Source organism: Blennius ocellaris (assembly GCF_963422515.1).
Source record: "Blennius ocellaris genome assembly, chromosome: 23".
In the NCBI taxonomy this organism is placed as follows: domain Eukaryota; kingdom Metazoa; phylum Chordata; class Actinopteri; order Blenniiformes; family Blenniidae; genus Blennius; species Blennius ocellaris.
The window spans coordinates 19175067-19191999 of NC_137672.1; the positions used below are offsets into that span (position 1 = coordinate 19175067).

Genomic DNA, 16933 nt, shown 5'->3' on the forward strand with positions numbered 1-16933 from the left:
ATGGCCGTGTCCGGGAGCGGAACCACACCTGGACAGGAAACAAACATTACAACAACAACAACAACCACAGTTAAAATTAAAACAATTAAGAATATTTAAAAAAAACAGAATAAATATATTATATTTAAAAGATTAAATAAATAAGACTAGAATTAAAAGAAATAAAGAAATAACATTGTAAAAACAGAATAAAATTATATTTAAAAGATATTATAAATAAATAACTAAAAAAAGAATTGAAGTCAATAAAATTTTAAAACAGAAATTAAAATGCAAATGTAGAATAGAATAAAATTATATTTCAAAGATAAAATAAATAAATAAAGACTAAAATAAATTAAATGAACAAATAAAGAAAAGACATTGTAAAAACCGAACAAAATTATATTTACAAGAAAATAAATAAACACTAAAATAAATTGGACTACAATTAATAAATAAATAACTTTGTAAAAATTGAATAAAATTATATTTAAAAGATATAAAAAATAAATAAGACTAAAATAAATGAAATACAATGAAAAATAAAAATGCAATTGGAAAATTTTTATAAAATATATTTAAAAGACATAATAAATAAATAAACAAAAAGATAACACAAAATAAAATAATAAAAAAGATAACATAAATAAATAAATAAATAAATAAGATAACAGAAAATAAAATAAAATAATACAAAAGATAACAGAAAATAAAATACTAAAAACAAATAAATAACAGAAAATAAAATCAATCAATCAGCCAGTTGAGCAGGTGAAGCCCCGCCCCCTCAGGTGAGTCCAGGAGACTAAACTGACCCGGGTCGGAGAACACGGCCTTGGAGTGGCAGGAGAGCAGGAGCAGCAGGATCAGGTTGAACACCGAGCCGTGGAGGGAACACCACACACTGTGAGAGGACACACAACACACACTGTGAGAGGACACACACACCACACACTGTGAGAGGACACACAACACACACACTGTGAGAGGACACACAACACACACACTGTGAGAGGACACACACACCACACACTGTCAGAGGACACACACCACACACTGCCAGAGGACACACAACACACACTGTCAGAGGACACACAACACACACTGTCAGAGGACACACAACACACACACTGTCAGAGGACACACAACACACACACTTGTCAGAGGACACACAACACACACACTGTCAGAGGACACACAACACACACACTGTCAGAGGACACACAACACACACACTGTCAGAGGACACACAACACACACACTGTCAGAGGACACAACAACACACACACACACACTGTCAGAGGACACACAACACACACACACTGTCAGAGGACACACAACACCACACACTGCCAGAGGACACACAACACACACACACTGTCAGAGGACACACAACACACACCACACTGTCAGAGGACACACAACACACACTGTCAGAGGACACACAACACACACTGTGAGAGGACACACAACACACACTGCCAGAGGACACGGGGGGAAACACGCAACGCTTTGAAAATGCTCCGTCTCCATGGAAACGTGAGGAAATGCGACTTTTTTTGAATACACCTCGGTGGAAATAAGGGAAAACGCAACTTTTTGAAAACGGCTCCCGAAGTTTGAACTTTCTGAAAATGCTAAGATTTACGTTGAGACGATGGGGGAGACTGCAACTTTTTTAAAACTCTTCTCGTCAAAACACATTACTTTTATTTTGACAGTCACCGTGATAACAATCTGTCCATGTCCTGCCATTGTTTATGTTTATAGCGTAGCGGTCTCTGCTGCATATGTAATTTAATTACAAAAAACAGCGACACCTCGTGGCAAACAAACACATTTTAAAAACACATTGTTTTCAGTGCATCTGATGTTTTTGCGTAGCAGAAGAAGAAGAAGAAGAAGAAGAAGAAGAAGAAGAAGAAAAGGAAAAAGAAGGAGAAGCAGAAGATGTAGAAGAAGAAGAAAAGGAAAAAGAAGAAGAAGCAGAAGATGAAGAAGAAGCAGAAGAAGATGTAGTAGAAGAAGAAGAAGCAGAAGAAGATGTAGAAGAAGAAGAAGATGTAGAAGAAGAAGAAGAAGAAGCAGAAGAAGAAGCAGAAGAAGATGTAGTAGAAGAAGAAGAAGCAGAAGAAGATGTAGAAGAAGAAGAAGATGTAGAAGAAGAAGAAGATGTAGAAGAAGAAGAAGAAGAAAGCAGAAGAAGATATAGAAGAAGAAGAAGAAGAAGCAGTAGAAGAAGAAGAAGAAGAAGCAGTAGAAGAAGAAGAAGAAGCAGAAGAAGAAGAAGAAGAAGCAGTAGAAGAAGAAGAAGAAGAAGAAGAAGCAGAAGAAGAAGAAGAAGAAGCAGAAGAAGAAGAAGAAGAAGAAGCAGAAGAAGAAGATGTAGTAGAAGAAGAAGAAGCAGAAGAAGATGTAGAAGAAGAAGAAGATGTAGAAGAAGCAGAAGAAGAAGATGTAGTAGAAGAAGAAGAAGCAGAAGAAGAAGAAGCAGAAGAAGATATAGAAGAAGAAGAAGAAGAAGAAAAGGAAAAAGGAGAAGCAGAAGAAGAAGATGTAGAAGAAGAAGAAGAAGGAGGGCAGGTCGTGAGGACGCGGCGCGGGGAAGCGGGCGCCATGTTTCGGCGGGTAAAAGCCGCCGCCGAGGGGCCGCGGAGGGCCGCGAGGCACCGACCTGCCCGCGTAGGCGGGGATTTGTGGAAGCGGACGTACTGCACCACCACGTAGTCCGCGTACAGCACGCTGAAGTAGGTCAGGACCAGGCAAATGACGCCGCACGGGTCTCGCCTGCAGCGGAACCGGCGCCATCTTGAGCCGGGCACAACCGCCCCCTTCGTCTCCGGGCTTCCGGGTGACGTCGCGCGGAGTCGACGTCAAGGAATTAAAGGGACAGTACACCTGAAAAATCTCTCTCTTTCTTTCGTTCGTTCTTTCTTTCTTTCTTTCTTTCTTTCTTTCTTCTTTTTCTGTGTTTTGGCCTGTCTGTCATTCTGTTTTTTGTTTGTGTGTAGTTTTTTTATAATGTGTTTGTTTATGAATTAATAAAATAATGTTCTTTCTTCTTTTCTGTGTTTTGGTCTCGTTTGTTTTCTTTGTTTGTGTGTTGTTTATTTTTTGAGTTGTTTATTAATAATAATAATTCTTATTATAATAATCACAATAATAATAACAATAACAATTATAGTAGTAATAATAATAATCGCAATAATAATAATAATAACAATAACAACAACAATAATTATAACGATAATAATAATAATATCAGTAATGAAAATAATAATTATAATAATGATGATAATAATAATAATGATAATAATGATGATAATAATAATAATGATAATAATAATATCTATAATGACAATAATAATGATAATAATAATAATATCAATAATGATGATAATATCAATAATGATAATAATAATAATAACAATGATAATAATATTATTGGTAATAGTTGTTTCTCCAGAATTAATCTTATACATTTATTTATCTGCTCTTTATTATGACATCTGTAAACATAGATTGACAGATAGATAGATAGAGACAAACAGCAGGGGGCGGTAGACATTGTGATGCGTTCAAGTGTCGCTCCTCCTTAAGTAGGCAGTCTCTCTCTCTCTCTCTCTCGCTCCTCTCTCTCTCTCTCTCTCTCAGACAGTCCTCCTCCTCTTCCTCCTCCTCCTCCTCCTCCTCCTCCTCGGAGTTAAACCTCTGTTTGTCCGTGTTTTGATCCGGAGGCTGAACGACTTTTATTTTGTGGAGAAACAAACTTTTCCCGAAGACGCAGCGGGAAACAAGCGGATGAACAGCAGAAGACGACAAAAGGATTATATAAAATAAAAAAGACAAGAGGGGAAGAGAGAAGAAGAAGAAGAAGGGAATAAAGGAGAGAGCTGGAGGAGGAAAAGGGCGTTCATACTTCGAAGTAACCATGGAAGTTCCTGGTATGCAGGTAAGAGGGAAGGTGGACGCGGCGCGCGCTGCTGCGTCGTTTGTTCCTCAGCGTTTCGTCTCGCGCGTCTTTTTACGCGTCGAAAGCTACAAAAGTGCAACAAGATCAAGAAGACAGAGTCCGTCCGTGTGTGTGTGTGTGTGTGTATACGTGTGTGTGTGTGTGTGTGTGTGTGTGTGTATACGTGTGTGTGTGCGCGAGAGGCCATTTCCTCAATATTTACCTGAAAGTCATTAAACATAAACCCCGAAAAAAACAAACAGAAAATCCTCCTTCAATCACCTACAAACTCAGAAACTTTCCCTTCACTTGTGTCAAAGTTTCCCTCGAGACGATCCGAGTTTGTTTTCACACTTTTCTCCACTTTCCGTCCGTCCCGCTGCGTTTAGACCCTCGTTGTTTGATTTAATCCACGGAAAATGGCTTTTAAAGTGATTTATCTGTTGGTTTGTTTTTTTTATTAATCACTTTTAAATGTAGAAAATATCCACAAAAAAACTCTGCCTGTGTTTCTTCACTTCTAGATATTGATTTATAATGTAACGTAGCAGCTCCAAACGCAGTTAAAATGTCTTTTTTATTGTTATGAAGAGACACTTAATGTCTTCTGTGGCACCAAATCTTAAATAAGTCTTTTAAAGTGGATTTTAACTGATTTATATTTCGGTCACGTCCAATCTTATGACCTATAGATGTCCAGAATATTCCACTAAACTATTTTAATTCTGACTTTTTCACTCTGAATTGATCTTAAATTGGAAAACAAAGTTAAAATGTATTGTTTTGTTGTTAAAATAGTCCCACAGTTGCTTTTATTGTCATTCTGTGGCACCAAATCTTAAATAAGTCTTTTAAAGTGGATTTAAATTTCAGTCACGTCCAATCTTATGACAGAATATTCCACTAAACTATTTTAATTCTGACTTTTTCACTCTGAACTCTTCAGAAAACAGAGTTAAAATGTGTTGTTTTGTTATTAAAATAGTCCCGCAGTTGCTTTTATTGTCATTCTGTGGCACCAAATCGATAAACGACTCAAGATTTGAATAAATATCTCTCATGAAATGAACTTTAAATGCTTCAAATTCAGGTTTTATTACCTTCAGTTTGCTAAAAATATTTAAAAATGTGTTTTTATTACAACTTAGTTGAACCAAATTGACGTCACACTGTATTTCTAGTAATGTGATAAGATATTAACTTGATGCTCCCAAATAGACGGACAGTTTGTCTTTCTAACGTTGTCAAATGTCATTATAATTCACATAATTGTCACAAAATGTATTTTATTATGACTTTTCTGCCCTCAATATAAATAATATTCACTTATATTATATAATAGCAGCTCCGTGCTGTTTGTTTATCATCTTTCATTGTGATTTTGTGGCACCGAATCTCAAGATTTGCTCAAATTTGACCGATAAAATGTATTTTAACTGCTTCAAAGGGAGGTTATGACCTTTGATCTCCACAATATTCCCAGAAAGGGTTTTTTTTAAGGGGCTTAAATGGACCAGATGGACTTTATAGTGCCACGTCTGTATCCTGAATGTGACATGATATTAACTTATAATGGGTTTTTTCTGTCAATATAATTTAATAATGGTCATAAATTCATGATTTTTCTGCTTTGAATTGATCTCAAAGTGATTCTGTTTCCATATTTCTTGCTGCTTCAAGTTCAAGCACAGTTTTATTGGTTTATTTATTTTTTTGTTATGCAGAGTCCCTTGAAATCCGATTAAAATCAGGTATATTGTCATTTTTTTTCTCGCACCAAATCAACTTGAAAGGCCTAAAAATGCCATTTTTGTCTCCCAAAGAGGAGTTGCTCCTTCAAACAAGGTTAATATGTGACCTTTTGACCTTTTAGACCATGTTGTTTCCTTCAAAAATGCCTTAAAATAGTCAAATAATTTGACGTCGCAGCCTAATGCGCAACAATACAGTGTCTATTTATATAAAAGTGCCCTAATAGTCACAAAAATCCTGTTTTTGGTCGTCAGAGATCCTCAAAACAGTTTGATTTTATTGTGTTTTTGTCTTAAAATAGTCCCACAGTTCGTCTTCCCGCCTTCATTTAGCTACGTTGGCGTGTCATTATCTCTAAATGCCCTAAATAATAGTCACGGAAATAAAGTTTTTTATTGTCAAAGGTGTGTGTTGAAATGTTCTCATAATCAAACTTTACTTCCTCAATAAATGAATTTAGTTGTTTCAGCTTCAGTTGTTTTAATCTTAAAACAAAACGTCCTAAAATTTGTTCCGTTCTTCGAATTTGCTGCTTGAATTTACAAAGTCGTGGCGTTTTTTCTTGGAAGGATTTTTTTTTTTTTAAAGATCAAAGGAATCTAGCTTTCCGCTTGCTTTGTTGTGAATCGTTTCTCGGTGGATCTTGTGTCTCGTCCTGTGACATTTCTGTTCGCCTCCGACGTTCCCGTGGTTCCCGACGCTCACGTTCTCGTGACCCCCCCCCCCCCACCCCACACACCCCTCCCCCGACCCCCCAGGGCACTTCTTCTTCTTCTCCTCCTCCTGACTTTCTGAAGCGATGACATCACCTGACAGCTTGCGCAACGTCCCCAGACTGTTCAGATCTATATATATAGCTCTATGTAGAACACAGTATCTGCTGGATGATAAGATAGTAGGTGTGTCTGAGGTTCCGTGACGTTCCTGGTCCTAACCTCCTTTGACGGTATTGGAGACGTCCCCACCCCCCCCCCCCCCCCCCCCCGGGGTCGCCCCCCCAAGGTGTGTCTACCTGAGGGACGGACTGGCTCTGCCTGCTCGGTCGTCTCCAGGTGGGCGGGGCCACGCCTGAGTCAACACACCTGACACCTGCCAGGAAACACAGGAAGCTGCCGCGTTAAAGGCCTCGTGTACAAACGTGTGTCCGGCCACTAGTTGGCGCCGTTGGTTGTTTTTATTTTTGTAATGAAGCGACACGGATGTGAGAATAATTAGCCTTTAACAATGTTCCCACCAAAGTTGGACTGTTGTTATGGTGACTGTCAGAATAAAAGCACCATGTTGGATTGTTGTTTCGGTGACTGTCAAAGTAAAAGCACCAAGTTGGATTGTTATTGTGGTGACTGTCAAAATATAAGCACCATTGTTGGATTGTTATGACGGTGACTGTCAAAATAAAAGCACCAAGTTGGATTGTTGTTTTGGGGCCGGTCAAAATAAAAGCACCATGTTGGATTGTTGTTGCGGTGACTGTCAAAATAAAAGCACCATGTTGGATTATTATGGTGACTGTCAAAATAAAGCACCATGTCGGACTGTTATTATGGTGACTGTCAAAATAAAAGCACCAAGTTGGATTTTTATTGTGGTGACTGTCAAAATATAAGCACCATGTTGGATTGTTATTATGACGGTGACTGTCAAATAAAAGCACCGAGTCGGATTGTTATGATGGTGACTGTCAAAATAAAAGCACCAAGTCCCAGGAGGATATGGACTGGGAGTGATGGCATCGCCGAGGAAACTTTATTCTGATGGTCTCTACTGAGCATTTGCAGAAGAACGAGTCACTGCAGCTGGAGCGTTTTTGAAAAGTAGGGTTTTCAGTGCGTTGTTTCCCAGTCGCAGGGTTGCGTGTTCGATTCCCACTCCCGTCCACGTGTCCTCGGAAGAAGTTGACTGAGGACAAAAAGCGTCATTAGCCGGAGCTGCTGTCTCACGTGGAGCTGAAATGAACGTTATCTACAGACCTTTTGTCGGGAACGTTTACGGTTTCACGGAACTCCTGTTTACCAGAGGAAGCCCCGCCCCCATTCGTCCACGTGAGACGCTCCCTTACTGGAAGTGATGCGGCGACGCAGTCGGACTGCGGTGATTCACAAAAACAAACAACTTCACCTTTCTGGTTTCAGCTGGTGTTTTGTTTTGTTTTGTTTTGTTTTGTTTTGTTTTCGTACGGGCACGGCGGCAGTGGCGGCGGCAGGAGGGTGCAGCAGCCGAGAGAAATGACAAAGGAGACGGCCGTCGCGCCCCGCCGTTTGACCCGGGCCGTCGACACGCCTCCCTGTGGCGTCACCCGCCGCGCGAAGATTACGCTAGTGTCAGCCGTCAGTCCGTCTGTAGAGGCGCAGCACATCCAGGGCTTCACGTACATGCTACATGCTGTGTGCTAGTGCAACGGGCTATGTGCTACATGCTGTGTGCTAGGTGCAACGGGCTATGTGCTACATGCTGTGTGCTAGGTGCAACGGGCTATGTGCTACATGCTACGTGCTATGTGCTACATGCTAGGTGCTACGTGCTATATTGTATGTGCTACATGCTATATGCTATGTGCTAGGTGCTATGTGCTATATGCTATGTGCTACATGCTGTGTGCTATGTGCTACGTGCTATGTGCTCCATGCTATGTGCTACATGCTAGGTGCTACATGCTGTGTGCTAGGTGCTATGTGCTAGGTGCTATGTGCTACATGCTGTGTGCTATGTGCTACGGGCTATGTGCTACATGCTATGTGCTACGTGCTATATGCTACATGCTAGGTGCTACATGCTATATTGTATGTGCTATGTGCTACATGCTTTGTGCTGGGTGCTACATGCTATGTGCTACATGCTACATGCTATGTGCTATGTGCTACGTGCTACATTAGATTAAAAGTGCAATCCCCTATTTAGATGCACAGACTTGAATTTCATTGAGACCCCTCTCCCGCCTTTTTTAAAAAATTGTTTCTATATATTTTATTATTTTCCTAATTCTTCCTTCAATTTTTTTTGTTGTTGCTAATATTTCGTATTTTTATTTATTTAAATTCTCCTTTTTTGGTCATTCTTCACCTTGATAAATGATGTAAACAACTTTCACTCATATTTTTCTACTCATTTCAGCTAAAAACTCTGAAAAAACACAATCGGAACATTTTAAAAAAATATAAATAAAAATATATTCCGTCTTGTGTCGCATCACATCAAGTCTTTCTTTTTAAATGACTGAAGTCATGAAATATTGAGTCAGTTTTGATACATTTTACACTTATTTGCACATTTCAATCTGAATTTTTTTAGATTTGTCTCTGTTTTATCATTGAAATCAAGTTTTTTGTCTTTTTTTTCCCCACTCTGCTCAACGTGAAACACTTTGACCTCATTTCTCCACAAAACCAACCGTCAGAGTCGACGGTGACGAAAAGCGCCGCCGGCCCTTCGTTTCACAATAATGCGTTTCAAGAGAGGAAGTCAGTGTTTCAGGCTCGACACGCCGCAGCGGGAAACGCTTGAGCGAAGCGGCGGCGTGGCGCCCCGGGGCCGCGAGCGCTAGCGCCGCGCAATGACGTCTTCGCCGCGGCGTCTCTTGCTGCTGTCGTCAGAAGGATGTGAGAATCCGGTGACGCGAGCGAGAAACCCACAGGAAAGTTAAAAAAAATCCTCTGGTTGATTTCAATCAGGCTTTTATTTAAAAAAAAAAAATTTCTGCACTACATTTCCTGTTTCTTATGTCGTGGTTGACTTTTATCTCAGGGCTGTTTTACTAAAGAGGCTAATGCTAATGGGGTAAACAGGCGTTTGTGAAATCATAATCAAAACCGCCTTCACTGGAGACGATAGCGCTAAAGACGCTAATGCTAATGGGGTAAACCGGTGTTTTGTGAAATCGTAATCAAACCGCCTTCACTGAGACGATAGCGCTAAAGACGCTAATGCTAATGGGGTAAACCGGTGTTTTGTGAAATCGTAATCAAACCGCCTTCACTGGAGACGGTAGTGCTAAAGACGCTAATGCTAATGGGTAAAACAGGGATTTTGTGAAATCGTAACCAAACCGCCTTCACTGGAGACGGTAGCGCTAAAGAGGCTAATGCTAATGGGGTAAACAGGGATTTTGTGAAATCGTAATCAAACCGCCTTCACTGGAGACGATAGCGCTAAAGACGCTAATGCTAATGGGGTAAACAGGCGTTTGTGAAATCGTATCAAACCGCCTTCACTGGAGACGATAGCGCTAAAGCCGCTAATGCTAATGAGGTGCTACCTCTTTAGTGAACAAGTCGTACAGTGACGCGGTGACGGGTTTATTATTTGACGAGTCGTCCAGAGAAACGCTCACGACAGTAAATCCTCTTCCCTCCAGTAAACAGGAGTCCAGTGAGACGGTAACCGTTGGTAACCGTTGGTAACTGATGCTAACTAGTAGCTGGCGGACGAGTGAACGCGTCTCGTCGTGTTTCTGAGCTGGACGACAAACAGGAAGTGCTTCAGAGTCGTGACGCGGCTCCGCAAAGGTCGTAGTGGAGAATGCTGTGTTTGTACTTCTCTCTTCTGGCAGCTGTGAACTTTGACCTCTCTCTCTCTCACACACACACACACACACACACACACACACACACACACACACACACACACACACACACACACCACACACACACACACACACACACACACACACACAAACACACACACACACACACACACACACACAGCATTTTTCTGGCCATTTGGACACCACTTGTTAGTAAAAACATGAAGCTCTCGCTCTCTCTCTCTCTCTCTGTCTCTCTCTCTCTCTCTCTCTTCTCTCTCTCTCTCTCCTCTCGCTCTCTCTCTCGCTCGCATCGCTCACACAGTTTCAACAGTCAGGTCCAAGTTTCTCACAGTTTGCCTTTGGTTGAAGCAGCCGGAGTTCACTGACCTCTCTAGTCTCTCTAGTCTCTCTAGTCTCTAGTCTCTAGTCTCTAGTCTCTCCATCCTCTCTAGTCTCTCTAGTCTCTAGTCTCTCTAGTGTCTCTAGTCTCTCCATCCTCTCTAGTCTCCCTAGTCTCTAGTCTCTCTAGTTTCCTGTCTCTAGTCTCTCTAGTTTCCTGTCTCTAGTCTCTCCATCCTCTCTAGTCTCTCTAGTCTCTTGTCTCTAGTCTCTCCATCCTCTCTAGTCTCTCTAGTCTCCCTAGTTTCCTGTCTCTAGTCTCTCCATCCTCTCTAGTCTCTAGTCTCTCTAGTCTCCTAGTCTCTAGTCTCTCTAGTTTCTTGTCGCTAGTCTCTCTAGTCTCTAGTCTCTCTAGTCTCTAGTCTCTCCAGTCTCTAGTCTCTCCAGTCTCTCTGTCTCCAGTCTCTCCTGTCTCTAGTCTCTCTAGTCTCTCCAGTCTCTAGTCTCTCTAGTCTCCCTAGTCTCTAGTCTCTCTAGTTTCTTGTCGCTAGTCTCTCCAGTCTCTCCAGTCTCTAGTCTCTAGTCTCTCCAGTCTCTAGTCTCTCCAGTCTCTCCAGTCTCTAGTCTCTCCAGTCTCTCCAGTCTCTAGTCTCTCCAGTCTCTAGTCTCTCCAGTCTCTCCAGTCTCTAGTCTCTCCAGTCTCTAGTCTCTCCAGTCTCTCCAGTCTCTAGTCTCTCTAGTCTCTAGTCTCTCCAGTCTCTAGTCTCTCTAGTCTCCAGTCTCTAGTCTCTCCTGTCTCTCTAGTCTCTAGTCCCTCCAGCCTCAATAGATGACAAAAGTGTTGAAAAACGTCAAATTGCCGGCTATTTTGCATTCTTGCATTTGATTTCTCTTCAAAAGGAAACTGATTTGTTGTTCAGTGATATGAAATATTTTGTATCATACATAATTGGCTTTAACTCGGCAAAAACACGTTTCATCTGATTACTGGATTAATCCTGATTACTGGATTAATCAACAGGATAGTGGCCTAGAGCTACACTCGGTAGAGCGCGGACTGTTAGGGAACAGAGTTAGCATCGTTAGCATTGTAGCCGTTAGCTCACATCGACGCTAACTAGCCCATCAGGTAGCGGCCTCACTGTGTGAAAACACTGCGCGGGAAGCATCTCCATGGCAACAGATCTCATCCACTCTGCATGGGACTCTGTTTGGTCGATGTTTGTTTGGTTGATTGGCTGATGACAGGCGTTTATATTTCTCTGACTTCCTGGTGCTGCCGAGCTGAAAGCAAAGATTCCTGGCGGTGAAACATTAACCAGTCGGGAGGCGGCGGCAGAAACTAAACCAGAGTTGGAGGTGAATATTTACCCCGCCGGTTGACCTGTGGCCCGCGCGGACCCGCGCGGCTTCACGGAATCCCTCGTATCAGGAAGCGTCGATTCCCGTAATGATGTGAAACGGCTTTTGTTCAAGTTGTTTTTTTACTCTTGAAAGTTCATGACGGACGGACAACAACAATAACAAATGGAGGAATAAACAAAAGTCCTGTCCTGTTAATGTGTGGGTTTTGTTTTTTTTAACGGTGACTGTCAAAATAAAACCACCGAGTCCAGTAAGTGGCTTTTTCCCCCCCGTTACCATGGAGACCGAGTCAGAAAGTTGTGTTTTCCCGTTTTCAAGAGCCGGAGCATTGGCAAAGTTGAGTTTTCATGGAGACGGAGTCGAGGTGTTTTCAAAAAGTTGCGCCCACACCGTTTCAGTGGCGTCGGAACATTTTCAAAAAGTTGTTCCTCACTCCCCTCCCCTCCCCTCGTTTCCATAGAGACGGAGTCAAAGCGTGTTAAAAAAAAGTTGCGTCTTCCCCAGTGTGGTGGGAAGTTCAAGTGTTTTCCAAAAGTAAAGAAATGTTTCCCCATTTCCAAAAAGTCTCAGCATTTTCCAGAAGCGTAATTTCTACGGCGACGGAATTGAAGCGTTTTCAAAAAGTATTGGATTCCATAAAAGGTTTGCGTTTTCTCCCGTTTCCATGGAGACCTAGTCAAAGCACACCCTGTTTGTTAAAAGTGTTCACGAGGGAAAACTCAACTTTTTGAAAATGTAACTTTTTGAAAATGATTTGAATCCGTCTCCGTGGAAACAAGGTGACAAGCGCAACTTTTTGAAAACGCGTTTATTCAGTTTGCTATGGAAAGGGGAGGAAATGCTTTTTGAAAATGCTTCACCTCTGTCGCCATGGAACTCGGGCAGTACTTCTATGTGGAAATGGGGGGGGGGGGGGGGGGGGGGGGGGGGTAATGCAACTTTTTGAAAATGCTTGGACTCCTGGTTTCCCCTGGTTTCTCTCCCTGGCCTCCCGGCACCGAGCTGAAAGTATCATTAGACAGTAACCACTGTATTTGCTGACAGGGTGTGGCAACATTGTGGGCAGTGTGTGAGTGTGTGTGAGAGAGTGTGTGTGTGTGTGTGTGAGAGAGTGTGTGAGAGAGTGTGTGTGAGAGAGTGTGTGTGAGAGAGAGTGTGTGAGAGAGTGTGTGTGTGTTGCGTAACTTTACGTGCTTGTGGAGGCCGGTGGTTTCAGGCCTTGGGAGGCTGTGTCAAATATAGATTTGCACATGTCATTAAAAACCACAATAAGACTGTGGCAGTGAGAGAACTGCTGGAACACCAGGGTTCAGTACGGAGGTTGTTCAGTATGGTGGTTGTTCAGTACGGTGGTTGTTCAGTACGGAGGCTGTTCAGTACGGTGGCTGTTCAGTACGGTGGTTGTTCAGTACGGTGGTTGTTCAGTACGGGGGTTGTTCAGTACGGGGGTTGTTCAGTTCAGTGGTTGTTCAGTTCGGTGGTTGTTCAGTTCGGTGGCTGTTCAGTACGGTGGCTGTTCAGTACGGTGGCTGTTCAGTACGGTGGCTGTTCAGTACGGTGGCTGTTCAGTACGGTGGCTGTTCAGTACGGAGGCTGTTCAGTACGGTGGTTGTTCAGTACGGAGGCTGTTCAGTACGGAGGTTGTTCAGTACGGGGGTTGTTCAGTACGGAGGCTGTTCAGTACGGTGGTTGTTCAGTACGGTGGCTGTTCAGTACGGTGGCTGTTCAGTACGGTGGTTGTTCAGTACGGGGGTTGTTCAGTACGGGGGTTGTTCAGTTCAGTGGTTGTTCAGTTCGGTGGTTGTTCAGTTCGGTGGCTGTTCAGTACGGTGGCTGTTCAGTACGGTGGCTGTTCAGTACGGTGGCTGTTCAGTACGGTGGCTGTTCAGTACGGTGGTTGTTCAGTACGGGGGTTGTTCAGTACGGGGGTTGTTCAGTTCAGTGGTTGTTCAGTTCGGTGGTTGTTCAGTTCGGTGGCTGTTCAGTACGGTGGCTGTTCAGTACGGTGGCTGTTCAGTACGGTGGCTGTTCAGTACGGTGGCTGTTCAGTACGGAGGCTGTTCAGTACGGTGGTTGTTCAGTACGGTGGTTGTTCAGTACGGTGGTTGTTCAGTACGGTGGTTGTTCAGTACGGAGGGTGTTCAGTACGGAGGGTGTTCAGTACGGTGGTTGTTCAGTACGGTGGTTGTTCAGTACGGTGGTTGTTCAGTACGGAGGCTGTTCAGTACGGTGGCTGTTCAGTACGGTGGCTGTTCAGTACGGAGGCTGTTCAGTACGGTGGTTGTTCAGTTCGGTGGTTGTTCAGTACGGTGGTTGTTCAGTACGGTGGCTGTTCAGTACGGAGGGTGTTCAGTACGGTGGTTGTTCAGTACGGTGGTTGTTGTTCGGTACGGTGGTTGTTGTTCGGTACGGTGGTTGTTCGGTACGGTGGTTGTTCGGTACGGTGGTTGTTCGGTACGGTGGTTGTTCGGTACGGTGGTTGTTCGGTACGGTGGTTGTTCGGTACGGTGGTTGTTCGGTACGGTGGTTGTTCGGTACGGTGGTTGTTCGGTACGGTGGTTGTTCGGTACGGTGGTTGTTCGGTACGGTGGTTGTTCGGTACGGTGGTTGTTCGGTACGGTGGTTGTTCGGTACGGTGGTTGTTCGGTACGGTGGCTGTTCGGTACGGAGGCTGTTGTTCGGTACGGTGGCTGTTGTTCGGTACGGTGGCTGTTGTTCGGTACGGTGGCTGTTGTTCGGTACGGTGGCTGTTGTTCGGTACGGTGGCTGTTGTTCGGTACGGTGGCTGTTGTTCGGTACGGTGGCTGTTGTTCGGTACGGCGGTTGTTCCGTACGGTGGCTGTTGTTCCGTACGGTGGCTGTTGTTCCGTACGGTGGCTGTTGTTCGGTACGGTGGCTGTTGTTTGGTAGGGTGGCTGTTGTTCCGTACGGTGGCTGTTGTTCCGTACGGTGGCTGTTGTTTGGTACGGTGGCTGTTGTTTGGTACGGTGGTTGTTGTTTGGTACGGTGGTTGTTCGGTACGGTGGCTGTTGTTCGGTACGGTGGCTGTTGTTCCGTACGGTGGCTGTTGTTCGGTACGGTGGCTGTTGTTCGGTACGGTGGTTGTTTGGTACGGTGGCTGTTGTTCGGTACGGTGGCTGTTGTTCTGCCGGGCTGTTGTTCTGTTGTTCGCGGTAGCGGTACTCGTTCCACTCGTTTGGTGCGTTACCGATCCTCGGATGTCTTTGTTCTACCGAGCTGAACAAAGCAGCACCGCGGCGCCAGTTTAAGAACGAGTGACGAGGAGCGTCGCCAACGGCAAGGACAAAAAGTTTAGAGGAAATAAATGAATTAAAGGCTCAGAGGATACGTGGCTACTGCAACGAGATGCATGGTGTGGTTTAGGATAATCAAGGTACTGGATACCTGAGGTACCAAACAACCGAGGAACCGGATAACTGGGGTACCAACTATTCAAGGTAGCAAAGGAACAAGGTTCCAGATAACCAAGGTATTGCATAACTGGGGAACCAAATAACCAAGGTATCGGATATCTAGGGTACTGGCTAACCAAAGTACCAAACAACCGAAATACCGGACAACCGAGGTATCAAACAACCGAGGTACCATATAATTGGGGTACCGACTGTTCAAGGTATCAAAGAACCAAGGTTCCGGATAACCAAGGTACCGGATAACTGGGGAACCGAATAACCAAGGTATCGGATATCCAGGCTACTGGATAACCAAAGTACCAAACAACCGAGGTACCGGACAACCGAGGTATCAAACAACCAAGGTACCATATAATTGGGGTACCGACTGTTCAAGGTATCAAAGAACCAAGGTTCCAGATAACCAAGGTACTGGATAACTGGGGAACCGAATAACCAAGGTATCGGATATCCAGGCTACTGGATAACCAAAGTACCAAATAACCGAGGTACCGCACAATCGAAGTACTGGATAACCAAAGTACCAAATAACCGAGGTACCGGACAACCGAGGTTCCGGATAATCAAGGTACCAAACAAGCAAGGTACTAGATAACAGAAGTAGTGGATAACCGGGGTACCAGGCAACCGAGGTACCCGATAACCATTTGCTTGGTGGTGTGGGCGGAGCCTCTGGGTGGTGTGGGCGGGGCCTCTTGGTGATGTGGGCGGAGCCTCTTGCCGGCCGGTTTTGGTCCACGAGCCTCATGTTTGACACCCCAGTTCCTGCGAGTCCCCAGTAAGTAACAAGTACAAGAATCTGTGTGTGGCCTTGCAGCTGTGGGTTCAGTTCCTGTTATCTTTAACTGTCAGTCTTGTTTCCGTGTGTGTGTGTGCATGTGTGTGTGTGTTGATAGTGACAACACGGCCCTGGTGTCGCAAAGTTTTGAGCGTGAGGAAACTCGACTTTGCGAAAATGTCCTTATGAGTTTAAAATTCCTGTATTTAACGCGTTTCCACTGGAATCCAGACGTTTGAACAAAAGCGACGCCTCGAGATGATCAACCGCTCTCGTGCTTTCCTTCCGACACGTGGGCTCTTCAGCCAGGTGTGCGTTGCCGTAGCAACCGTTGTGTTGGTCACCCCTCCGTTTCCCGTGCAGGTGGATTCCTGCACCAATGATCACTTTTCTTTCAGCTCTAAACGGTTAAAAGAAATCGCCTTTAAATCGGCTTTAATTTTTGCTGGGGAATCGCTGAGTCGGCTCTTTTGTCGACCCGCCGGACGAGAACGATGAAATCAAACCTGCGTGTTTTAAAAGACTTGCTGCTTCCAGAGTGCTAATCAGGATTTCCTCTCCTCCTCCAGAGTACCCAGATCGATCCCGAGGAACTCTTCACCAAACTGGACCGCATCGGAAAAGGATCTTTTGGAGAGGTGCTTCATCCAGTTCTCTCTATTCTTGTTTATTTGTTTTCTTTCTCAGCCTCTCTGTTACTTTGTCGTCTATAATTTCATGTTCTGGCGTCTCGTTGGAAGTTTTTAGGTTTTTTAATCAGTTCTTTTCCGGATTTCCATGTTTCCATGTAACCTGGGGAAAGTGCAACT

At 43.8% G+C, this 16933-nt stretch overlaps 2 protein-coding genes across 3 annotated transcripts in view; one reads left to right on the forward strand and one right to left on the reverse strand.

The window, feature by feature from the left end:
• The window catches only part of LOC308146992 (palmitoyltransferase ZDHHC3), a gene marked incomplete at both ends in the record, with an annotated part of 8727 nt that extends 5877 nt beyond the window's left edge, over positions 1 to 2850 (reverse strand). Inside the window, 4 exon segments of the mRNA XM_080519023.1 lie at positions 1 to 28; positions 798 to 886; positions 2653 to 2783; positions 2785 to 2850. The exon segment at positions 1 to 28 is cut by the window's left edge and continues 46 nt beyond it. Of these exon segments, the coding sequence (XP_080375149.1) occupies positions 1 to 28; positions 798 to 886; positions 2653 to 2783; positions 2785 to 2850 (314 nt within the window).
• An 840-nt stretch (positions 2851 to 3690) lies between these two features.
• stk26 (serine/threonine protein kinase 26) overlaps positions 3691 to 16933 on the forward strand; it is a 32379-nt gene continuing 19136 nt past the window's right edge. For both annotated transcript variants that reach the window (XM_080519154.1, XM_080519155.1), the window contains exons 1-2: positions 3691 to 3934; positions 16694 to 16762. In XM_080519154.1, coding sequence (XP_080375280.1) covers positions 3914 to 3934; positions 16694 to 16762 — 90 coding nt within the window. In that variant the 5' untranslated portion in view covers positions 3691 to 3913. The remainder of the gene's footprint in view (positions 3935 to 16693; positions 16763 to 16933) is intronic.